At 45.8% G+C, this 25469-nt stretch overlaps 1 protein-coding gene across 2 annotated transcripts; it reads left to right on the top strand.

The window, feature by feature from the left end:
• The first annotated feature begins 770 nt into the window (after positions 1-770).
• LOC106585623 (axin-2) lies at positions 771-19319 on the top strand. Of its 2 annotated transcripts, none has more exons than XM_014172050.3 (10): positions 771-1323; positions 2839-3761; positions 6565-6705; positions 9086-9188; positions 11127-11267; positions 12030-12445; positions 12775-13203; positions 13438-13533; positions 14354-14521; positions 17555-19319. In XM_014172050.3, exons 2-10 carry the CDS (start codon positions 2938-2940, stop codon positions 17679-17681), a joined length of 2445 nt encoding a protein of 814 aa, XP_014027525.1. In that variant the 5' UTR covers positions 771-1323; positions 2839-2937; the 3' UTR covers positions 17682-19319. The 2 variants fall into 2 exon arrangements, with proteins under 2 accessions (XP_014027525.1, XP_014027521.1); XM_014172046.3 differs by lacking the exon at positions 771-1323 and adding an exon at positions 1345-1878.
• Positions 19320-25469: the final 6150 nt, after the last annotated feature.

Here is a 25469-nt window from a genome sequence, read left to right on the forward strand (position 1 = left end):
CCTATAGTGGAATGGAAGAGTAATATTTTAGTAATAGTATGTTAGTTCTCCTCTCCTTGTGTCATGATTCAAGTGTTGTGTGGCTGAATTCTCTTATATAATTCTATTTTTTCCTTTAAAGTTGATTTTCAACATCAAAGGGACAATATAGTCTTTGAAGTACCATGGGATAGGATCACTGTCTAACCCTTCCTTTAAGATGCCTTCACATTGACATTAGTGAAAGTCATGTGAATTAAAAGCCCAGGAAACATGTCTTGTCTATCTTCCATAGCCAATTTCAGCTAATGTCATAGTAGGCTATGGATTCTCCATGTGTGGGAATTTACATGTATGCTATGCTGGTTCCTGAATAGGTAGGCTAATACAAAAAAATGTGTTGAATTATTTGTCAATATCATCACAGTGTCTCAATGAAAATATTGAAATATATTGCTAGATAACTACCTCGTGATTATTTGATATATTATGATTATTATTTGATATAATATGATATATTATATTCCTTTGGCATTTTTAATGGCAAATTTAACAAAAAAATGCATTCGTTTATGAGAAATCCAAGTGAAATGCAAGCAACTTTGTTTACATAAGCTGTTTACAGGAATTTACATGCATTTTGCATTATTGTCTACCATGCAGAAACCAGGAGGTTAAAATACCAAATATTTAGGAAAGGAGGCATGTCTCTTTAAAGTGTGTGTAGCAACAGAAGGATTGCAGGGATAATGCTATTGGGGCGGCAGATCACTTACTTCAGACGGTCCAAAGCCTCGGGGAGTTGGCTCGAGATTGCCTGTCTTTGATAAGGTCCTTACAACCTAGTAAAGACTATTGTCGTTCCAAACCTACTGACAGCTTTCTAAATACCGCCGACTATTGTTCAACAGTGTGTTTTTGGGGTCTACATATTGACCGAAGCGTCTGGCGATGTCATTCAGTGAATTTTATTTGCTTCTATGTTTTTTTGTTTGTTGTTATCGGAAAGATGTTTAGATGTTTTTAGGTATCTTCCGGGACCAGGCCGGCGGTTCTTTACTTTGATGTCCACGGTTAAACCCTCAGCCGGTTCGTTTTGAAATAGCCTAGAGGAGATCTGCTGCTTGCTATGACTGCTTGAAACACTACCCGGGGAAGGGGAAACGAGCTTTCATTTCAGGGTTACATTTGATATTCATCTTCTTTCTGAGATAAACATCAGAGCGAAGTAGACTAACACCAGCAATCTGGTAGCGTTGTTGTAATACTTTTTTGGGGGGTTGTTACTTTTGTTCTGTGTGAACCATTTCTGATCATACGGGAAAGGACTCGTGTGCATCGATGGTAAGTTGCAAGAATGCAGTTCTGCAACCTTAACCAAGGGCCCCTCTCTCGGTCGCTTTGATGTGTTGCTGCAACGCTTTGAAGTTGAGAAATGTAGGCTACACTTGTTGTTTGTGGGCGAGAAAATACTGTAGAATGGATAAGTAAGACAACTCTGAGATCGGGGATCAATGTTTTCGTGATTGTGAAGGGTATAGAAGAGACTAATATTGGTTGATGTAGTTTACCGTAGTCTGAAAGAAGGGGGAAAAGTGGGATGTATTCGGCAAGGTCCCCCCTCTCCCGCCTCCTCGAAATGTCGACACCCCCTCTGATCTACATAGAAGCAGTGCCTGCGTACTTTGGGGTCAGTTGTTGAATGGGACAGGGTACACTAGACTATTCCTATTGCATCAAGGACACATGTGGCTAAGTAAATCTAGTCCACAGTCGGATTACCATCACTTCAATCGAACTTTTTGTTGGATATATATACCACTAAAGAGGACGGAGCAAAAGCAAATGGGAATAGCTTTTTCTTCACTTTCTGCTGGACTCGGGTTTCGTTTTACAATGGTATGTGTTGTAGCCTTGCCCATGTTGTATACACTTCGCGATCTGTGTTCTTTACGTATAGCATGATGTTTATTTATGAGTAGTTGGGACACATTGATTGTTTAGGAAAATCCTGAAACAGACTGAGCGCTAGTAGAAATGTTACAATGCAACGTTGTTTTTATTGCGCAAAATAGTTTAGTGGCGCGTGGGCTTATGGCACATTTGGCACAATATTGACAGTTATACTTGTGACATTATTGAAGATGACGTAAAGTACTTCATAAAAAAAAAACGAATAAGGATATCTCTTGTCTAGTCGCCTAGTAATATTGTATTGTGCAGGGTAATCATAACGCGTTGTTCAGACACGTTGCCTAGTGCTCGCTGCCATAATGATGTGTTGTAGCCTACATGTGAGCTGAAATTTAGTAGGCTAACTGGAAGTGATTTCAGGAATTATAGGCTACTGTTGATCGTGATCATTGCACGGGGGTCTTATCCTCATCATTATAGGAACATTAGGCCATTGTGGCGCATAGGATGTGTTTTCACTGTCTTGGATGGCTGGCTGTGTGATGTGCAACACTGGATGGATGAGGACAAGTGGTTGATGGGAACGCAAACCTTATGCATAATGCAGGTTACCGTATCGGAAGCACATTTAGACTGATCATTCGTTTGAAATGAAAGCTTTTTCAGGTGATCGTTTTGATATGCGTAAAATATATTTTTGGTGCGTACTTGGTGAGGAATGTTGGCGATGTGAAACGATTGTTCTTGTCAACGGTCGTTTGATGTGACAAATCGATGCAGACTGTAAATATAGGTTGCTAAACCCCCATTTAGATTATAAATAGATTGATGAGACTAAACCTTTCATTTTTCTTTCTTTGCAAACCGGCGGGGACTGTTTACTCCATGTCTCCCTTTGAAGTTAGATGGATCTGGCTTTGATTAGATCAACACTTTCTGTTTCAGAGTGAAAAGGAGCAGAGAAGCTCCCCCGCGGATTTAAGAGAGTGAGGAGGATTACAGTGGAGCTCATAGCAGGCACACACGGCAACCGGAGCTGGAGCCATGAGCAGAGCGCTTACAGACCATATCAGCAGTAGCTTCCGAGAAGATGCTCCCCGTCCCCCGGTGCCGGGGGAGGAGGGAGAGGCGTCATGTCATACTCCCAGTAAACATGCCAAAATGAGAGCCCAAAATAAGGCTAAAGCTGTCACCGTCGCGTCTCCCGGCTCCACGCCGAGGAGGAACGAGGATGGACTCGGGGAACCTGAGGGTAGCGCGTCGCCGGATTCACCCCTCGCCCGGTGGACCAAGTCGTTGCATTTTCTCCTGGGTGACCAAGACGGTGCTCACCTGTTCAGGACCTTTCTGGAGCGGGAGAAATGCGTGGACACTTTGGACTTTTGGTTCGCCTGCAACGGGTTTAGGCAAATGGACCTCAATGATACCAAAACGCTACGAGTTGCCAAAGCTATTTTCAAGCGGTACATTGAAAACAACAGCATTGTTGCCAAGCAGTTGAAACCTGCCACTAAAACCTACATAAGGGATAGTATTAAGAAGCAACAGATAGACTCTGCGATGTTTGACCAAGCACAAACGGAAATTCAGTCAACCATGGAGGAGAATGCGTACCAGATGTTTTTAACTTCGGACATATACCTTGAATATGTGCACACGGGGTGCGAGAACACGGCTTATGCCAACCATAGCGGTCTCGGGAGCCTCAAGTTGATGTGCGGATTTCTGCCACCTCTCATTGAGGAAGAGGAGTGGAGTTGTGACTTGAAGGCGAAAACGTTAGCCTCTGTGGTTGGACTATCTGCTAATGCACTACGGGCCACTGCTTCCATTCGGACTGCGGCGGAAGTGCTGGAGAATGGGTACAGGTAAGAGAATGCCTTCATTGAATTGATTATGTTCACTGTCTATCGAGTAATTGAATTGTTCGTTTTTATTATGACTGTTCATCAATATGCTTATGTCGAATAGAGATCCTAAGGTTACTTAAGTGTATAGTGTTAGTGAATTAATTAGTTATTGGGCATGTTGTCTGATAGATAATAGCATATAACTTGCATATAATTCAGTTATTAACGTGTATATTAACGTGTTGTAAAGAGCAGATATGCATTTTAACTAGTTATTGCCCAGCTATGGTAATACAACGTTTTTCACTCAAATTCCATTATGAGATAAAGGATGCTTGATGGACAGAAAAAATATCAAAGTTTGAAAAATGTCTGTTTGTCCTCTCTGCCCTGCAGTTAGTCAGGGGGTGCAAAAACATCAACGGACCTGGTCTTTCCTGTAAAGTAAATGGTGTATTGCAGTCAGCCCTTTGTTGGCTTGCTCAAGTTTCCTGTGCTTTGAAATTGCTCCTCCAGTAGAATTCAGACACTAAGCCTGCCTGTCTGGCTGTTGCAGCTAGTACATTAAACTAGTGATTCCATTGTGAAGTTATGCAATATTTCTACATTTTTCAGCCTATTATTAAGTAGTCCTATTATTACAGACTTCAATGTAACACAGGCACACACACACAGAGAGAGAGGGAGAGAGAGAGAGAGTGAGTGAGTAATGCCCAGAAGAGATATTGGCCTCTTGGTCCCGAGATCAAAGACAGTGTTTCTGGAAAGCATTTTGGGTTCGTTTCTTAAGATCTCGTCCCACATATTGTCCAACAGCTGCAAACTCTTCAAGTCAAGAACATTGTGAAAGTGTGGATTTGATGCATGAGTGTGCATCAAAGAGAGCCATTCCAGCGTTTTTTTTTTTCACTGAACTGTTCCCCTAGTCTGTCCATACAATTAAAACAACATCTGGACACAATTATCACAGAGTGGTTAGAGAGTGTCCTGTTCCTTTCGGTGTGCATAGGAAAAAAAGGGATTTGAAAAAGGGGAAGTTTTCAAGGAAACACATTTGTCCTCTTGAACGAACCAGTAATGCTGTGAAGACAGAGACTGAGAAGTGTTTGTTGAGAAGAGTCGAAAAGTGCATGATAGTGTCATGACAAGTTTTTAATTACTCATATTTTCTCTAATTCATATTCAACTTTCATGCTAAAATAGTGTGCCCTGTAATTTGAGCAGAGTTTTGCAGTGGGTTATGGGTTGACTGTCAGGAATATTAGTTCCTATGGCATGATATCGCTACATGCCATAGCTAGCTATCAGGCTTGGGGACAGTGTTGCTGTGGCAGATATGATGTTCAGAAGGGGCCATGTTGAGTTGGGAACTGAAGGGGGACTCGGGGGTTGTTGACATGAGGGCACCTCCTCAGCTTCCTGGTGTGATCCGCACATTCTTGTGTTTCACTAAAGAAGAGGGATAGCCCCCACCCTTCCTTCTCCTCTCGTCCCCACCTTTTCCCTCTCATCTCTTCTTTACCCTGCCCCTCACCAACTGTTTAGGTCAACACATTTCCATCTGAAACATGTGGAACTAATATCGCTACTGCACTCAGATTCCATTTTTTCCTTCAGGAACGTAGCCACTCTCCTCCGAAATAACGTGAAAAAACATAGCCTGCGCGACGTCAAACCCCCATTCTCCCTTTCGCTTGTGATGTTTTTCCCTCGTCCTTTCTACCCACTGCTTTTATCTCGTCTTTTAGAGAAATCCCTCTGACGGAGCCTAAGCATGTGCTTTGGAGGGAGACAGAAACGGGGAATCATGAAAGAAAGAAAAAGAGGGGGGGGCGGGGGGACCGAGAGCCCAGCTGCGCTAAATACCTGACTCTTTGCGCGAACCTCCAAAGGTCAGGTTTGAGCTGGGGCCTACGGCTTTAGTCATCCTCCCGGCAGTAGGCATTCTCATAAAGAGGCCCTCCTTCCCCCTTCCCTCTCTCTCTCTTTCTTTTGCGCTCTCTCTCCCCCTCAAGCTCAAGTTCTCCCCTCCTTCCTCCCGGTCCACCCCCTTCACTAGTGGAACAGGAATGCAACACAGCAGGAGAGAGTAGAAAGAGAGAGGGGGGAGAGAGAGAGACTTTAGAAGGATGGGAGGGGGGCTCGGTTGTAGGAGAAATAAGGAGGGGGTATACAGAGGGGCCTGGATTTAAGGAGAGAAGACATGAGAGGGAGGGAGGGAGGGAGGGAGGGAGGGAGGGAGGGAGGGAGGGAGGGAGGGAGGGAGGGAAAAAAACACTAAGAAAAGAGTACACTGCTTCAGAGAGTGGAAAAGTGCGGGAGTAGGGGCCTTGCCCAAACAAAAGGGTAGAGAGATAGCAGGAGAGCGAGGGGAAGTGGCTCTGTTGTCCATTCACATACAGCTGAGCTGCTCACTTCACTTCACCCCCCCCCCTGCCTGCATGATGGGGGAGGGGACATGAAAGGGAGAGAGAAAATAAAAAAGAGAAAAACAGCTCCTCAGAGACGGTTGTCACATTCCTGAGGCCCCAAAGTCTTGCGAAAGTAACTCTAATTATTCAAATCTGTTGGAACTCGGACTCTAAACACTTCAAAACAAACTTCAAACTTTTCCTCTAGCTCCAAAGCAAAGACTCTTACTAAAACATGTACACAAGTAAACACACAAACTCCATTTACATAGCTAATACAGGTTCACCAATGTAAGTCTCTGGATGGCACTGACGCTTTTGTTTGGGTTTCCGTAAAGAAATGGTGGAATATGTCGTGTAGAAGGGACTGTATCAAGGACTCAAGGACAGTTGCTGTTGTGTTTGAGCAGGTCACACAGACGCGGAGACGCGGCCAGTCCCTACTTTGTCAACTCGGGCTATGTGTTCGCCCCCGCCACCAGTGCCAACGACAGCGAGATCTCCAGCGACGCCATGACGGACGACTCCATGTCCATGACCGACAGTAGTGTGTAAGTGACCTCTCAGCATTCTCTTCAGGGTTTTCTCTGGGGTTTCTCACCATTTGACCTGGGTTGGGGGTCAATTCCATGTCAACTCCATGTCCATTCTGAAAATCATTTCACATTCAAAAGCTGACTCCAGGCCTGCCTTTCTGAAGCATGTCTGAACGTCTATATATTCTGATTATTTAGCCATTCATTGAATGCCTTTCATGGATACATATGTACGGGAAACAATCGGACTAAATATCAAGTTTATCTGGGAAGCTGGCGCTTGTGTTGTGAAATGGAATGGGATGTTTAGTTTTTAATGATTCTTTCAGATTGAGTTCAGGTAATTCTATTAATGTATAAAGTGTCTCTAGGCCTCGGGGGAAGGGGAGGGGGGGTGTCTGTGAAAGTCATTATGTGGAAAAATCTTTTGATGTCTATTCTGTTACAGGCAGAAGTTCTTGATGGGGGGGGGGGGTGTTGTGGAGTGTTGCCTCAGTTTTCCTCAAAGTAGAAATATATCCATCCCACCATTCTGCCACTACAGCCTTGTTTTTTTTTAAATAAGGGAAAGGGAGAGGGGGGGGGGACAGGGGGAAAGGAGAGAGTGAGGGGAAATATCCATTTGGACCTTAAGACAAACTCATTGAAACATTTTGGCAGCAAATGAAAGGGAGCTTACTCACATGGTGGCTCGGCTTCCTGTTTTTGGAAGGAGTTGGTTTTTTTGTTCGGTACGTTGTTTTGATATGAATTGTAACTTTTTTTTTGTCACAAGTTTTTTTCCCAAGTGTCTTGAAGGTGCATGGCTTGTAATCCTAGGATAAAAGTTGGGAAAGTATCAGTTTTTATACTTGTAAGAAGTATGTCGCTCTACAATGTGCATTATTAGCAGTGCTATCTAGGCTCCATCTGGTAATGCCTGTGTAAGTAGAACCCTGAGGCATACAAACCCAGAGTCATTTGACCGAATGATGTATTCATTGGAAAAAATAGATCCCACTTGAATTCAGTCACGTCTTTTTCCTGCAAACGTCTTCAGGTTAATTATTAAAACATCTCACGTTACAAAGTGTAGCGCCTCGCAATGGCCTGTCCTGCACAGAGTTCTTTGAGCCTTTGACAATCTCATGTCCGCCTGCTCACTCTCGCTCTCTCTCTCACTCTCTCTCTCTCTCTCTCTCTCTCTCTCTACCCCTCACCGATTTGTAATAAAAACCACAGCTTCTTCCTCCTCATTGGGGGGAACAATTTGATTAGTGTGTCCTTTTATAGTTTGTTGTAAGGCACACTGCAAATTTGAATCTCATTTCCTGATAAAGAACAAGAGGAGGGGGGGCCAAATAATTTTTCTCTCTCTTTTTGCTTATATCTTATTTATGGATTTACTTGGACGCTAGGGAATGCTGCTGCGCTAACTTCAAACATTACCTTATCTTACAAACCAGCCTTTTGATGTTGCCGAGATCAGAGGCTTGCTGGCGGAACACTTGCCAAATGAAGATGGCAGCGGGTGCATATGTGCATGAGTGTGAGATTTCAAAGAGGCAGCGGAAAAACTAGCGTTTGGGCTAGGTCAGACACTTCTGAGCAACCAAAAAGGCCAAGATAATTGGCCAGGCTTAAATGGCAACGAACTGGAAAAGCACACATTGGAGGGCGAGAGAGAAAAATATGTATTTTCTTCCCCCTTGCCACTGCCTAAAGGATGAACTGTCCAGAGACACTTGTTTTTTCAGCTACGTTATGGCCATTTTTTCTTTATGTCAAACATGCATGTCTTACACCGCTTTAAGCAAGATTGCTAGCCCCTCGACTAGCAGCATTCTAGGCTTCTCCTCTTAGCCAGCTTTCTCAAGGTAGTTCTTGTTTCTGAGGCTGGAATTGAAAGTACCTCACTTGGCTGCCATTTTGAAAAATCAGGCCCTTCCAGTGTTGACAAGGACTGATGGGAACTTATCAGTGGGACACTTTTGAGGCCCAGCGCCGGGATTTTTAGCATATCTCCCCCCGTTGTCCTGGTGTGTTTTTGTTGCCTTGGCTTCAAGGCCCTTCAAGGGCTCCTCTGGTCTTTGATTTGGGCTGTGGTGTGCCCACCCTGGGGGAAAGAGGGGTGGTGGCAGTCAGGGTGGTGCTGTGTTGTTCACTTCAATGATGATCAGCCTCCCCTCAGGCTTCTGTCCACATCGCTAGGCTAATGTCTTTTATGCCACTAATACATTGTGGGTATTACTTGGTTCTAAGCAAAGAGAAAGAAAATTGAAATGTTTATATGGAGATAGATATGTAGGGGTTAGCATGCTAGTTTTCTAACTAACCCCTAGTTCGTCAGGGGACATTTTGAGTGACATGTAACTGTGTCATTGACCCTGTTTCCTACCTGTGTCCCTTCTGACAGAGATGGGATCCCTCCATACAAGCTGGGCACCAAGAAGCAGCTCCAGCGGGAGATGCACCGCAGCGTCAAGATCAACGGCCTGGTCTCGCTACCCCACTTTCCCGTGAGTCCCGCTTCTTGTTTACTTCCTGTTTTTTTTTTATGTCTGATGTCTGTATACACAGTGTCTTTATATCTTTAAAACTCCACAAACTTTTCTCAATCCCCGTTTACAACAGGTTCCCTTTCTCCCCGTTGGGAACTGTGTTTTCTTCTTCTTTTTATGATGTTGTGATAGAATACTATATTCTTATATATATATATATATTATGGGGCGGCAGGGTAGCCTAGTGGTTAGAGCGTTGGACTAGTAACCGAAAGGCTGCAAGATCGAATCCCCGAGCTGACAAGGTACAAATCTGTTGTTCTGCCCCTGAACAAGGCCGCTGTTCCTAGGCTGTCATTGAAAATAAGAATTTGTTCTTAACTGACTTGCCTAGTTAAATAAAGATTAAATAAATAAATATATAGACCCCTGTTGCTTTACTTCCTTGTGTTTCACCTCCATAACTCCAGAATGTTATAAATGCATAATGTAAAAAAAATATATAAAAAAATCATTGAGGATGATTATCATCAGAGGTCAGGGGTCACAGAACCGAGCCTTGTGATACTCCCTAAATCAGCCAGCTTACTACTCAGCCCTGTGACTTGATCAGTGTGATGAATGAATGGGACCCAGGTTGCCTGGCCTCTTTATTGACAACCTCCAACAGAGCCCCCCCCACACTCCCATTTTGTGACAGTAGCCCCCATACCCCCAACCCAACCCCCATATGGCTCTCACCACCCCCACTGCCTGTAGTGTCATGTGCAAGCAGGGGTCTCTAAATGCTTGGTACTTCATGGCACAGCTCCAGGGCTTGGAGTGGTTAGATTGACACTCAGTGCTGGGGCACCCCTGTCAGAAAACAACCAATGCAAATAGTTTTGTCCTCTTCCCTTCACAATGTGTTTGTGTACTGTCTTGGTGCATAGGGAAGGCTTTATGTGTGTGGGTGTGTTGTGTTGTGTAGGGAGGGTTGTAGCCAAGTAGAAGGGGCCCTTGTTGTCTGTTTCTCTCTCTCGCTCCCTCCCTTCCCCACTTGCTCTCCTTTTAATGTCTCCCTCCTGATTTGGAGATGGCTCGGGCTCCCAAGATGCACCAGCCCCAGGCAGCGGGGGCTCTGCGCGGCGCTGACGCGCCTTTGCCAGCAGCCCCTCTCGCTCCTTTCTTCTGTCTTCCCTTCATCGTCTCTACAAAGAGATGAGAGGAACAACAAAAAAAGAGAGTCAAATCAAGAAAGCCAGTGCGCCAAATAATAATACAGAACAGAAGATGAGAGAAGCCGGCACATATAGTTAGAGAAAAATAGGATAATGCGTCTACAGTACCTCAGAGGAGCCCTGCGTGCAGTCAGGAAATAAATGACCACTTCCCCTTAGATCTCCCCGGTATTTGACTTCTCTATCCTCCTCTCCTTCGCTCCCTCCCTCCCTCCTACCACTCCACACATCTCTCAGTTCTCCCCCTCCTTTTTTCTTCCTCTTTTTGTTTTAATATTGTCCCCCTCTCTTATTTTCCTTGGTTCTGACTCTCGATATCTGTCTTTTTATTCGGGGAGATTTAAAGCCGCGTGTCCGTCCCACCCCAAGGGTTGGAGTGTTTGATGTTTGACAAGGGCCCCTTTGAAGTGTGCTGACTTCAGAGGCTGCCTCTGCTGATGGCTTGGTCGGAGTACAGAGGGAGCAGGCGGGGGGCCCTCCTCCTCGGAGCCAGGCCAACTGCTACCCCCCCTCCTCTATCCCGCTACCCCGCCGACGGGCATGCGGTGCCAAGGACAGCGGGCATGGGGAGGGGGTATCGGGCTAGGGGTTAGCCCAGGGGCAAGGGCATCAAATGAGGCCTATGAAGTTAGAGTAGAGGGCACTGGAGGAATCAGGGGGCAAACTAGGGACAACTAACTCACACTCACTCAAACACACACTCAAAAGTGTCCTTCCTCCCATCTCGCACCTACAGAGGACACACAGGCTGCCTAAGGAGATGACGCCGGTGGAGCCCTCGGCCTTTGCCGCCCAGCTCATCTCCAGACTGGAGAAACTGAAGAGGGAGCAGGACACCATGAGCTCCCTGGAGGAGAGGCTACAGCAGATCCAGGAGGTAAGAAAACCCCCCCCCTTCCCACTACATTGGTACATCCCATCTCAGTCCCCAACCCACCTGCATTGAGCAATGAGCATTGGAACGTTCCATTGCGACCTAGTTTAGGTGACTCCCCGGTCCTGAACCCCGTCTTTGCTACCTAGAAAGAGAATGTAGCTAGGAGGAGCCATGTGAGAAGTTAGGGTTGTAGCTAGCTAGCTGACTCTTCTTCCTTGATTCAAAGAGACTTTGCGTGCGGTCTTGCTTTAGAAAGAATTGAACTGACTAAGGGTCTGCCGTGCAGTTTAGCGACTTCTTCTCTGAAAGTCTCTTCTTACGAGGAAGTTTCAAACTTATGTTTCTTGACACACTTGAAGTTTCTTCAAATGGTTAGCGCTTAGTGCTCAACTCTCCAGTGGCGTATTGCTGAGTGTGTGTAGTGCCGCTCTCTTTGTGAGTCTGGGCTTGCTGTGCATTATAGATGAAGAAAGAAGAAGCTAGCACACAAGTAGAACCAGGGTGAAAGAAACTGAAAGTCAAATCAAGTTCCGCCATAGAATTTGTCTCAGCTTCTTCACAAGGCAAAACCGTACATGGTGTTTGTCGCAGCGTTTGCGTTTTCCGCAAATGTAATTTGGTTGGGTTTAGCAAGCTAGCGATGCTTATATTTGTAGTGTTATGGAATTGAGTAGGTTATATTGTCCCTGTACTTCTATTTCGCGTCCATGTTTTAAAGCATTAGGTCTTTGTGTGTGTGTGTGTGTGTGTGTGTGTGTGTAGGAGGAGGAGAGGGATGAGAGCGACCTCTCCAGCGTCATCCCGCTCCACCACCCCCTGCTTCACACCTCCTCCGGCGCCGACGAGGACGCCCAGGCCATCCTAGACGAGCACCTATCCCGGGTGCTCAAGACGCCCGGGTGCCAGTCGCCCGGCGTGATCCGCCACTCGCCCCGCTCGGGCTCTCCCGACCGGCCCTCCCCCGCCGTGGTCCCTTTCCTGGGGCCCTCATATCCGGGGGCCTCCAAGGGCCCGTTGGCTGGGAGCAGGCAGTCGACCAAGCACATCCACCACCACTACATCCACCACCACACCGCCACCGGCCCCAAGAGCAAGGAGCAGATCGAGGCCGAGGCGGCGCAGTGCATTCAGTGCCTCTGTCCCCCAGGGGGCGCCGACTACTCAGACTTCACCCCCGGGTCAGTTCACATACAATATCACCTGTACTGGGGTCCGTTCACAATTCACATCAAGTACACTACATTTACTTTAGAGTTGTGCTGGGGTCATTTCACATGCACTTCACATACAACTACATTTATCTTAGGGCTGTACTTGGGTCAGTGATTTAAACTGTTCACTTATCTTATGGATATGTCTCAGCATAGCTAATTAGGATGGTTTTCCTTGAGTTTCATTTAGACTGATGTGACGAGCTGTATTGTTCCTATCACTAGTGCTTGTTGTAGATGTAGCCTTTCCTCATGGAATAGTCCCATGTAACCCCCTCCTCTCTGTCTCCCTCCAGCCGCTGCAGCAGTTTGTCCAAGCGGCCGGGGAAGCCGTGCGAAGGCATACGCCTGAGCCAGGCTAACGGCGGCGACGGGGTCACGTCCCCGCCCCACCTGCCCCTGGACTCCACGGACCGCTCGCAGAACGTCTGGCAGTGGATCCTGGAGAGCGAGAGGCAGGGCAAGAACAAACCTCACGGCGGCACTCAGGGCCTGAAGAAGAGCCACCTCCCGGACCCCTCCACGCCCAAGACCCTTCCCAGCCGAACGCACTCTTCCTGGGGAGGCGTGGGCGGCATGGGGGGTCACCTCCGTGGAGGTCACCATCCGGCCCACCCCTTCATCCAGGACCCGGCCATGCCCCCCCTGCCCCCTCCCAACACTCTGGCCCAGTTAGAAGAAGCCTGCAGAAGGCTAGAGGAGGTCTCCAAGCCTCCAAAACAGAGGTAGGCACACATACACTCATATAGCCCCTCTTGGTCCTAGCTTGCGATGTATAGTCATTTACAATGAGCCAAATGACTCTATCCAAATTAAGTGAGGGATTTTCTGAAAATGTTTGACTTCAGGCGACTGTTGAAGCCTACACCTGTTTTCCAGTGTTTCCTCCATCTGTGTCGTGAATACTGATGCCCTCTATCTCATTCTATTGCATCTTTGTCTTTCTATGTGGCTGACAGGCATTCAACGTCCAGCCTTCAAAGAGACAGGAGTCATCCTGTGCCTTTCCCCAGTGGAAACCCACCTCTGTCCAGCCCCGCACTTCAAACAGACGAGTGCGTTCATCTTCCTCTCTCTCTCCCTTTGCTCTCGCTGTCTCCCTTTCTCTCTCTGATTTCCCCTCGATATGGATAGTGTGAGTCAGCATGTCTCTCCCTTTGAAGTCCTCTTTTCTCTCTCGCTTTTAATCATTTAAGATTAAACATGACGAGTGTAGTCTGACACAGTCCTCTCGCACATACACACACACACATACATACACACACACACACCAGCGGATACACAGACGTACACATGGAAGTTAACGACCCCAGGTTGTTATTTTGGCCCTCTGTTCGCTACCTCGGCCCTGTGTGTGTTGGTGTGTGTACGTCTGTGTGTGTGTAGGGCAGCTTGGCTATGTTTGATGATAGGGCCGTAGCCACCTGACTGCCAGGGTCTTTTTGAGATTTAATTGGCTGACCTTCAGCGGGCCAGCTGTCTAAGGCTAGCAGGCACCCGCATCTGAAGTATAGGACCCCGAAAAGGCCCCTGGAAGTGAACGAGGAAGTGTGTGTGTGTGTGTGTGTGTGTGTGTGTGTGTGTGTGTGTGTGTGTGTGTGTGTGTGTGTGTGTGTGTGTGTGTGTGTGTGATGAAACGCTGACACACACCTGTAATCGGGTCAGGTTCACCTTACCTGAGCTAATCCTCACTAAATTCCGCTTATTCAGTTCTGCCTAACTTCCCAACCAACAGTTAGTTACACACTGCCCGTGTTAAGAGTGTTCGTCGCTCTAAGAGTTTCCGCTAAATGACTCAAATATAATGTAAGCGTTAAGCCTTAGTTATGGTTATGCTTTCTCTATCTAATGTGTTGCTTGTCTCTCTATTTCCAGGTGGAAAGAGCCAAAGAAGTCTATTAGCGGTGTGAGTGTGTCTGGCTGTGACCTGGTGGTCACCTACTTCTTCTGTGGTGAGGAGATCCCCTACCGCAGCATGATGAAGACACACAGTCTCACCCTGGGACACTTCAAGGAGCAGCTTAGCAAAAAAGGCAATTACAGGTAAACGCCTAGACTAACACACACACACACACACACACACACACACACACACACACACACCTGTAATATACATCTACGGGTAAACACACACACACACACACATCTTTCATGCACAACACACCTTTAATGTACAGCTATAGGTGAACACACCTCTTTCAAACACACATTTCTTGCACAACACACTCTCAGCAAGTGTGTGTGTGTGTGTGTGTGTGTGTTGTCTATGTGCATGTGTGTTTGTGTAGGAATTAAATGTGTGTGAAAAGCTGGAGTTCTCAGCTTTGTATGTGGAGTAGTGGGAAAGAAGAGTAGAACTCTGGCTGAGGGGGGGGGGGGGGGTCAATCCACTGTACAGGGAGGAAAGGAAAGGGGGGGATTTACTGGAGTGATATTTGGTTCACATCTGCTATTGATTTCCATAGTAAGGCAGTCTTAATAAGGATGGCTTTGAAGTCCAGGCCTTTTATTTTGTGCACAGACTCAACACGCCACTGCGAGGCCCCCAAATTCCTCCTCCTCCCAAGGATTACATCAGGCAGAATCACAGGCACCTTTTTCTTCTTAGATTCAGTTATATGTTGATTTAACGTTTAAAAAAAGGGTTGCACGAGTTGTCGAAATGACTGGCGTTTTGTTTAGTTGTTGAACGTGGCTATGACTTCGTGAAGTTAAGAATTAGAGGGGGACTGAATCGTTTCACACAATTTCACATTCAAGGAACCTACACCTAAAGGGGACTCTTAGAGTAAAGTAGAGTATTTCATGACCGTCATATGCATAGGTTGTAGCACACCAAAGAGACAAAGCATTCCGAGACATCAGTATCTCGATTCTAAACCCCCATCCACATCTGCTTGTTAGTCCGAGCTGGTCCCGTGTGGCTCAGTTGGTAGAGCATGATGTTTGCAACACCAGGGTTGTGGGTTCGATTCCCACGGGGGACCAGTACGGAGAATTTTTTTAATGAAATGTATGCATTCACTACTGTAAGTTGCTCTGGATAAGAGCGTCTGCTAAATGACTAAAATGTCAATGTAAACCCAAACAACTCATCACACCCTACTATACCATAACTCTTCCGCGGGAAAGCAAGGGCGATTTGAAGCCAATGGCTCAGAATGTGTGGCGTTGGTTCATTTCAACATGGCAGGAGAACAGTACTCGGCCACGCTGCCAGACGATATCGGTGTCAGACGTTGCACAGAGAGAAATCTTTGCCATATATAACATGATCCAATGGAAACACTCCATTTCTCTCCATCTTCACTTCTCTCGCTCTCTCTCTCTCTCTCTCTCTCCCCTTTCTCTCTTTTCCTACCTTTCTTTCGCTCTCTCTTTGAAAAGAAGCGCAATGCCTTTGAACTATTTGTTGGTGAAGATAAAGCCCATTCCTTTAAAGAAAAGGGTTGTGATTAAATGGCAGGAGACACAATCTTCTATTTAGATTTGATTTAATGCCGCAAAGACGCACTTAACTAAGGCCTATTAGTTATTAGTTTCAGTTTCAGTGTTCAGGCTTCCAGAAAGGTTGGAGGCCCTTTGTTTCACTACAGCCTTCAACCATGTTGAAAATGCATCATGCCAAACACCATAGCAACACCCAACCATCCAAACCACACCCTCCCAGGCGGGAGTTTTTACGACACACAAACCTTGATCAGAGACCCTAGCAGCTGTACGACGCTTCCTCAACCCTCCCTCGCTATTAACCCGCCGTTTGCCAACCCCTCTCTTAAGTACGACTAAAAACACGAAGAAGTTAAGGAAAAAACATGTTGTTTTTTTTACGCGCTACACGTGTTGTTTGTATGACTTGTAGGTCGGCGTCGCTCATAAAAACAGGGGGGGTCGGAATTCCAGGGCACAGGCATACATGGGTAAAATGAGGCATTTTCCATTACAAAGCTTATCATTAAATCTCCCCTGCTGGTCATCACTGCCTTTAAGCTAGGGGAGAAGAAATCATTAGGAACTCTAGTCAGTAGACTTCATAGACCTGAGCTGAATCAACCCTGGGATTTTGGGGGGAGGGAGGGAGTGGTGAGGGGGAGGTGACACCTTGACCTCCAGGAGACTGTCTGGATTGGTGTCCTCCTCCTCCTCGTGTGGTATCGGCCTTCGGGCCCGGCCTGCGTCCAATCTATCACAACCACGGAGGGGGTCCGGGAGACCTGCTCCTCTCTTCTCCTCTCTCGCTCCTCTCTTTCACTCTCCCTCTTTTGTCTGCTGGCGATCGGAAAGCTGCCCAGAGTTTCTCTCTGTGGGCGTGTGTGTGTGGGCGTGTGTGTGTGTGTGTTTCATTGCCTCTCTCTGTCTTTCTCTCTGTGTGTGTCTCCATAGTTGTCTCTAGCAGTGTGTTAGTAGGTGTGTGTGGGGCGTGCAGTGACAGGCAGACTCTCAGGCACCTGAAATGTCAGCCCTAGTGAAAGGAAGGCCCTTCATTTGACAATTAAAAGGCCAGGCTAGACAAGGGGAGCTCAGTGCAAAGGGAGAGGGGGCCTTAAGACAGGAGAGGAGGGTGGGGGGCTTAAGACAGGTCCTAATTAGCCCTTCAACTTTAATGAGACCTTCCAGGACAGATAGGCATCTGTACAATGGCCAGCAGTCAAGTTCCTTTAGCTCCCTCGCTCTCTTTGGTCTCCGCTGCTGCTACTAATTCCTTGAAATGATCACTGACAGAGCTCAACCCAACCTGGCAACCCAAACTAGTTGGCGTGGTTGGGGTTGCCAGGTTGGCTTGAGTTCTGTTTGTCAGTGGTGTTGGTGGTGCGTAATGTAGTCAATCTTTGTTCTTTGAAGTGAGAGGGATGGCGTTGAACTGTGTGACTAAGGCAGTTTGGCTACGGGTTTGAGTCATCGTGTGTGTGGAGTTGGATGTGTCGGTGCCGAGAAACTGTTCTCATGGTACAAATACTATTTTTAGCACTCACTCGTCCACAGTGTCAAGTTAAAGAGGAAGACACCATGCTAGTTGTTTTTTAGTCTCGAAACATATTTTCTGACCATGCCCCGCTCTCTCTCGTTTCTCTCCAGGTACTACTTCAAGAAGGCCAGCGACGAGTTTGAGTGCGGAGCCGTGTTCGAGGAGGTATGGGAGGACGGCGCCCTTCTGCCCATGTACGAGGGCAAGGTCCTGGGTAAGGTGGAGAGGATGGACTGATGCCACCCTTACCCACCCTACCTTATCCATCAACCAAATACCCAACCTCCAGGGCACAGAATGTCACGAGGAACCGGAGTGATTGACTTGATAGGGGGAAAACGCTCCAGACTTTCTTTTCTACTATTAAAGCTAAATAAGAGTTAATATATCCAGCACAAGAGGAGTGTGATTGAAGGAACACGAGCCAATGAAGTATGCCGAACCCAGAAGAGGCCCCCCCCCCCCCGACTTTCTTAACCAATCAGCCTTAGAAACACAAGGGAATGACACTACAGACAGAGAGAGAGAGAGAGACGGCGAGTCCTCTAGGCTCCCTGAATTTAACCACTGAAGATGCAGATGACTGTTTGTCCAATACGAGAGACTAACGTTACGATTAAACAGTGGCAACGTTGTGAGAACGTTGTGTCGCTCCCTGATCACCCGCAATGGACTGGCGACAGCACCAGAAGCCCCGCAAATGCCGCCACCTGCTCTTATAACATTGTGCTAATGTTGTGCAAACGTTGTAACGAAATGAAACTTATATACGTGTGCATATACATACATGAAAATATGTGTATATATTCATGTATTATATTGATGCGTTTTTGTCATGATTTGAAAGTTTGAGTATTTATTTAAAAAATGTCCTCTCCCTCCCTCACCTTCAACTTGTCTACCCACCACCCACCCAACCAACCCAACCCTGTCCCCCATGTCCAGTTGATGGACAAGCTGCTTCGAGTATTGGGAGAATACTGTGGTGATTCCACCCCCCCCCCCCCCCTTTACCCCTGTCCAACCTCACTGTACCAGGGGTCTGCTGAGACTGAACCTTCCACTGTCGTAGTAAACCAACCAACAGCCCAGTCTTAATATATGATGCTGCTGATGTGTTCTCTTCCGTTTCTAAGCCAGAGCAAGAGTAGTTGGTTTTCTCTCACTCCAGCACAGAGCTCTATCCTTTTTAGTTGTTGTGCCTTTGTTTGTGGACCAGGCACCACACAGGGAAAGACGCGAAAGAAAGATGAGAAGAGACATGAATTAGGATTAGATGAACAGAGAGGACCTGGAGAAATAAAGTGTTTACAGCGAGCACACCAAAATAACCTTGTCGCGCTTCTATTGAAATACCCACCTCTCCAGGGAGCAGTGGCTTAATATCACCACGTTTCAAAACTGCTTCCGTTCCATATTTATTAGCAAAGAAAAAATGTTGCTCCAATAGCTTTTGAATGTTGTAAAAGAACATCTTAAACTACGGAGCTCCTGTATACATTTGTAATTATGCATTTTTTGAAGTATGGATAAAAGGACACAAACACTATTGCTAGTGTTTTTATGAGTACAGCTCCTGTGCCTACATGGATACTATACCATGTACTACCCTGATTCAGGGTGTTAATAATTATTCCCTTGGTTTTCAGAAGGGTTTTATGTTGAAAATATTTTTTTAATGCATTTAATAGTATCCTGTAATCATGTTATTTGTTTTTACGCCATGGCTTTTTTTTTAATTTGTTCTATCTAAACTGTAAATTATACATTATATACAGAGTTTCATTTAAAGATTTACATGGACCTATAATTATTGTAATTATTAAGAGATTGTAGCCTTTATTAAAGTTTTATATTTTTCAAATGAAAATGAAAGCTTTTGTTGTCTGCTCATTTCTGTTGTTCAGTTGCAAACGAGAACGGGAATGCTTGATTACGTGATAATGCATATGACATTAACAACAAAACTCCTCTTTGGAGAAACATTCAAGACACAAGATTACATTTCTACCTATTTCTTCAGATCATTCCAATTGAACACTTCATTCAAGTTAGGATTCTATAGTTCTATACAGGACTGGAATCTGTATGATCAAAAAAGTTTGTACAAGACGGCTGCAGAAGGATGACTGTAAACTGAAGGGGCTCAATACTGACGGAAGTGGGCATTGCGTACTCATGGCCCATGGGGTAGACAGATGTAGCCCTGTGTCCCAAATGGCGCCCAATTCCTTATATAGTGCACTACTTTTAACCAGAGTCCATAGATTTTACATAGGGAATAGGGTGCCATTTGGGATTCAACAGTAGCCTGGCATTCAAACCGATTTTTCTACGTTTCAGTGAAGGGTAGTATTTTCAGTTTGGACACCAGGCTAAGACAGATGTCTGGGTAGAAATAAACTACTGAGTCCTAAATGGTATCCTATTCCCTATATAGTGCACTACTTTTGACCAGAGCTCTGGTCAAAAGTAGTGCACTATATGGAGAAAAAGGTGCCATTTTGGACAGATCCCGTGTTCAATCCCTAAGTCCCCTCTAGTTGCAAGGCAACAGTTGCCTGTTGTGAGATCCCCACGGGCTCTTCTTCGTTTTCTAATTCTCTCCATTAGAGGAGAGGAATGGCAGATCGCCACGGCAGCTGACACCTCACAGGGAGAAACCCCAGGGGAACCCTACCCACTGGGTACAGACTTCAGTTCAACGTCTAGTTTTGATTTACGTTTGGTTGAGTTGTCAGCTAATGTGAATTCAATGTGAAATCAATATTTCTTTTAAATTAAAAGCTGGGTGAAAAAAAAGATGAAATGCCCTTTGACTTTTTTGCAAATCCAATTAGTTTTCCACGTTGATTCATCACATAGATTTATTGGGTTAAAATGAAGTGGAAAAAAATATAATTCAACCAGTTCTTGCCCAATGGGTAGCTATCCCTTTTGTACTGTGGTCTTTAATCCCTCTTCGCAGACTTGGGTCATGTTCAATAGGGCGCAACCTCTTACAACGATAAACACAAAGCTGTGCTCTCATTGGACAAGATCCGGTCGTACCTCCCCGTTGAAAAAAAAAAAAGAAATGTCCTGCTTACTGAACAGGACCCAGGTACACTCTGCAGTCTCCACTGTGGCCTAATGGGAGACATTAATGATCAAAATGGGGCCATTGGGCTAATTGGTAGCCTAGAGAGCAGAACTGGGAGAACTGCTTTCCCCTCCTGCAGTCAACACAAACATTTAATGAAGTACCTCAGATCCCAACGAGACGGCTCAGCCATATTTGCGTCAATTATCTGGCTTTTATTTGCAGGAAATGATTAAATACCCTACAGAATTAATTCAGTCACCGCAGTCCTGCTACATTAGCGAATCAGAAAGAGGTTGTCCAAGCCAAGGCACACTGACTCAATTGAGCTGAATTTGAAATCACTTAAAATAGCCTTACTGACATGAAAATAGATTTTTCATTGCCTCAAGCAAATGTGCCTGGTGACACACGTTACTGACAAAGTGAGGATTCTATTCTATTATTTTCTACAGATCTATTATTTTTCTTGAATCCGTCTTTAACTGTATAGACACACAGGCACAGGTTGCAATAACTGGCACTCTATTCCCTGTATAGTGCACTACTTCTGACCAGAACTCTATGGGTCCTGGTAAAAAGTAGTGCACTATAAAGGAAATAGGGTGCCATTTGGGATGCAAACAGGCTCTACAGGAAAAACTGTCTATGGTTCTGTTGAACTGCAAGTTTAAAGGGGGCAGATGGAACACTTCACCCCTCACCCCTGTGCCCTTTCCTCCACCCCTAACCCCTCCCCTGCTCCTAGCTCTATATTTATAGCCTCTCTGGGCTCTCGCTTTGAAGGGAAACCTAAATTGCTGGCATTTTCCCCCACAAAGGTGTTGATAGATGGACAATGACTGTTGCATTCCCCTCTTCCCACAACAGGCCCCAGACCTTCCCCCATCTCCCATCTCATCTCACTGGTGAAGTTAAGAGTCATTGGACAACTCCATACAGGTGCTTGCTTTGTAGGTGAAAGGTTTTCATTTATTAAGAATGACGGAGAACTTCCATTGACTTTCGTGTTGACACTGAAAAAGTTTGTGTTCTTTCACCTTCATAGTAAGAGAGAAATGAATGAGACGGGTTTTTACATTGATTCCGTTGGCAGCGTTCACCTCTCTCTCTCTCTCTCTCTCTCTCTCTCTCTCTCTCTCTCTCTCTCTAAACAGTGTGCTAACTGTGCCATTCATTTCTCCTTGTGTTGTGGTAATTGGCATTTAGCATGGTTGAGGCTATTGTAAACATGCCTGTGTGAGACTGTTAAAAGCGGCACCACTCGCTCCACGGGCTACGCTAGATCGCGAGGCAGACGAGGGGGTACTATTGTACTGGTGAGCCTTTGGGCTTTTTAATCGCCTTCTCATACCGCAACCTACTCCGTTTACATATTTAATTGCCAGGTAAAATCATTTGTCAGCAATCCGTTTAATATTTTGATTGTACAGTAACCATAAAGAGTGAAAGAAGGGAGAGAGGCAGGGATAAAGAGAGAGAGAGAGAGAGAGAGAGAGTGGGAGCAGCAGGCAGCAAGAGGAGAAAGAGAAGGGTCTGCTGCCAGAATACACATCAAAGGCCTGCCTTGATGTTGATGTTGAATAGGCATTAATGGTTTTCTGAAGGCAAGAGATTGCATGGAAAAAATTAAACCTCCTTCTCTGACAATCCCGCCAGCAATCTGAGAAAATGCATAAACATTGGAACGCTGTGCCAGAGAGAGAAAGAAGGAGAAGAGGAGAAAGAAAGAGAAAATAAATAGGTTGGGAAGTTGAACGTACATTCTCATTTACAGCAACGACCTGGGGAAGAGTTACAGAGATTGGTGAAATGAGCCAATTGGAAGCTGGTGGTCATGGCTGCATGAGAGGACAGGTTGGTAATTTAACCAGGACAACGGGGTTAACACCTCTAGTCTTGCAATACGCCCACTGGGATCTTTAATAACCACCGAGTCAGGACCTCTTGTACTCTCATCCAAAAGACGGCACCCTTTGCAGGGCAGTGTCTCCAATCACTGCCCTAGGGCATCGGGGTCTCTATTGACCAATTTCAGCAGCATCTGGTCTCCTATACTAACCAAGCCCAACCCTGCTTAGCTTCAGACGGAAGCCATCATAGAGATGCAGAGTTGTGTAGCTACTGACAGAATATATGTAATAGTTCCACAACTATGTTGATTTCAAGAAAACGTTAACGCTATGGGTTGTGAGACCTATTTGAAAACGTATATGCACTTCCCATGCTATTTTTAGAGTCAAGATCATATCACATTGTTGTGAACAATAGCAACCGCCCGTGGTTATTTTAGGACTTCTTCTCTGTGTGGGAATATGTTGTCTCCATTTTTATAGGTAACATTTCCTGTATAAAAATGCCAAGGACCTCAAAGAGCGCCGGGATGACATCATATTGAGAAAATGTGTTGCCCATCAGACTTCATTAGGTCAAAGTGTGTGTGTGCTTTGTATTTACATGTGCATATGTGTGTGTGTTATAGTCCAAACTAGGTTCTATTGTGCTCATGGTCTTGCAAGGAGCAGAGCTGGTAGACAGCTTTAGGAAGCTCTGTGTCTTCACCTGCCGTAGTGCCCTTGGTCTCAACCTAAACGTAGTCTTGTGTTTCATTGTATTTGTGGTGGGACTAAGCTTTTGCGTGTGAACGGTCCAGGCTGGTGGTTTTAACAGGAGCTTACATATGAAACTCAACCAAAACCCCCTTTATCCTCCAGCGGCGAGCACAGAGATGTTCCCTCGCTCTCTCTGGTTCTCTCTCTCTGTCTCTATATCCTGTCCTTTCTTTCTCTCTCGCACGCTTATTTTCTCTCCTGTTTCCTTTCTTTTTTCTCTTTCTCTCCCTCTCCCATTCCTCTCTCTCTCCGCATCTTTCTCTTTCTCTCCTTCTTGTTCACTCCCCCATTCTCTTTTTCTCTCTCTCTCATGATATGGATATGCCACTATGAAGGGGGAGTGTGGGGGGGTCTAGGTTCAACATGATCTTGTCTTTGGTGTGTTCTATTGAGTGTCCATAACAGCACTCCTCTTCCTAAGCTTTAGGAAGTTAAGTAGTAGACCTTAAGTAAGAGGCTCGCCCAGTATTTGAGACACAGTAAACATATCCATATGAGACAGGATATACAGTACAGGGTGGATCTGCCCAGTCCTAGACCTATTCTATATAGACCAAAATAGAGAGCGATAAATAATACTTTTGGCTTTGTAGATTAAAGAGTTGTGTGAGTGCCATGAAGGCGAGCAGAAAGATAGGCCCCATTCGGATCGCTAAACAAGTCCTCCGTGGAGAATTGATAGCATTTAGAGTAACACTGATCACTGGTTTATGGTTAGGTGGTCTCTCCAAACCACACAAAGTGACATTGCATTTCAATGTACTCGACCGCAATATCTTTAAAAAGATAAAGTATTATCATGCTCCTCTGATTCTAGTGAACCCTTTTGGACGTTCGTCTTCCCTCTGTTTGCTCTCTTTATTTTGGGGAGCATCAATCTTCTCCCTCCTTCTCTCTCTCTTATTTTACCCCTGTCAGTTCTGAAATGAGCCTTAGGCCCAAAACCACTGTCAACAAAGGGGAGCAATTTGGCTGGCAGAGTTCGTATTCACAGAGGGGTGAACCACAGCCGTATTTAGCAACGCGCTAGCTCCGTTCCGCTAAACACTACCGGTCGGTGTGTGTCTCTCAGATCTGGGGAGGCAAACGGAGAAGGGACGGGACTCGGCGGTCACCGCAGACTGCCGCTTAGGACTCCATTGTTTGGAAGACTGGAGTGCCAAACTTCAGAATGTCCCAAATGATCCGATAACACAAGCTTTATGGCCTGCAACGAACCCCCAGCATTCCAGACCGAGCCATCGGAATGCGCTTGTCACCAGAACGGCTTCGCCTGTGGCCTCAATTGATTGGTGTGTGTATTTTAAAACCTACCACCCGTCTGTCTTTTCTCAGACAATCCCAGATATCGAGAACGACGTTGCCGAGAATACGACGATCAAATCGCTGTGGTTTTTACCTTAAATACGATGTTCTGAGCTTTGCCAGCGTTGTCCATACATTGGTATGTTAGTGTGTAAAGATATCGCAACCTGGTACCATGTAAACACCTTGGCCCTACATCACATTGTGGTCAGGCTGGTACGCCATGCGGATTTGGAGTCAAAGCCATAGCCTTAGAAAGCAAACATACAGTACTTTGTCATGAAGTTACATAAAACCAATAGAGTCAGATGAGACCAATAAAAACAAGTCAAATCTGGATAAGAACTGAAACCAGCATGTACTGTGGTCCTTGAGGACCAGTTGTGAACCCCTGGACTAGATCAATAGTAGATTAAATAACAAACCTTGATTGAATAATATGAGGAGCCACACTTTTACTGATTGATAAACGAAGCACAAAGAAACATAATCTACACGTCAACACCTCAATACTACTACTAACATGGGAAATGCGGATCTCTTTGAAGGCCCGTGACCTTACGTTGACATCATACCATAGCAGAGTGATCGGGCGTGGCTGCAGAGGAGAAGAACACGGTGAACACCCCGATTCCTTTTGGAAACAACCAGGGACTTTCTATGTACGTATGAGCCTTAATCTATGGAGACTTGGAGTAGTGCTGCAGTACTGCGGCTCGCACATACGTACCTCTGGGCCCACAGTCCATTCCCCAGACAGCTGTGGGAGCTGTGGTGAGGCCACTCTAGGTTTGGAGGCCTCCCAGGTACCACAGGGATAAAACAAACCCCTGTCATGTGAGCTGCTCATGTGACCCGCCGGCGCTTCGGAACTTGCCCTGCTGCTAAGGCAGTATGGCCTTCTTCAGCCAATCGTGTGGGTTAATCCTGCGGTATAGGAAGATGCATGTTCGTCGGTCAGAGACAGAAAAGGGTACAAAACCAGACAAAGACAGCGTATTCTTTTTTAGATTATTTTTTTCAGGA

Source organism: Salmo salar, chromosome 02 (assembly GCF_965601325.2).
Source record: "Salmo salar chromosome 02, fSalSal1, whole genome shotgun sequence".
Classification (NCBI taxonomy): domain Eukaryota; kingdom Metazoa; phylum Chordata; class Actinopteri; order Salmoniformes; family Salmonidae; genus Salmo; species Salmo salar.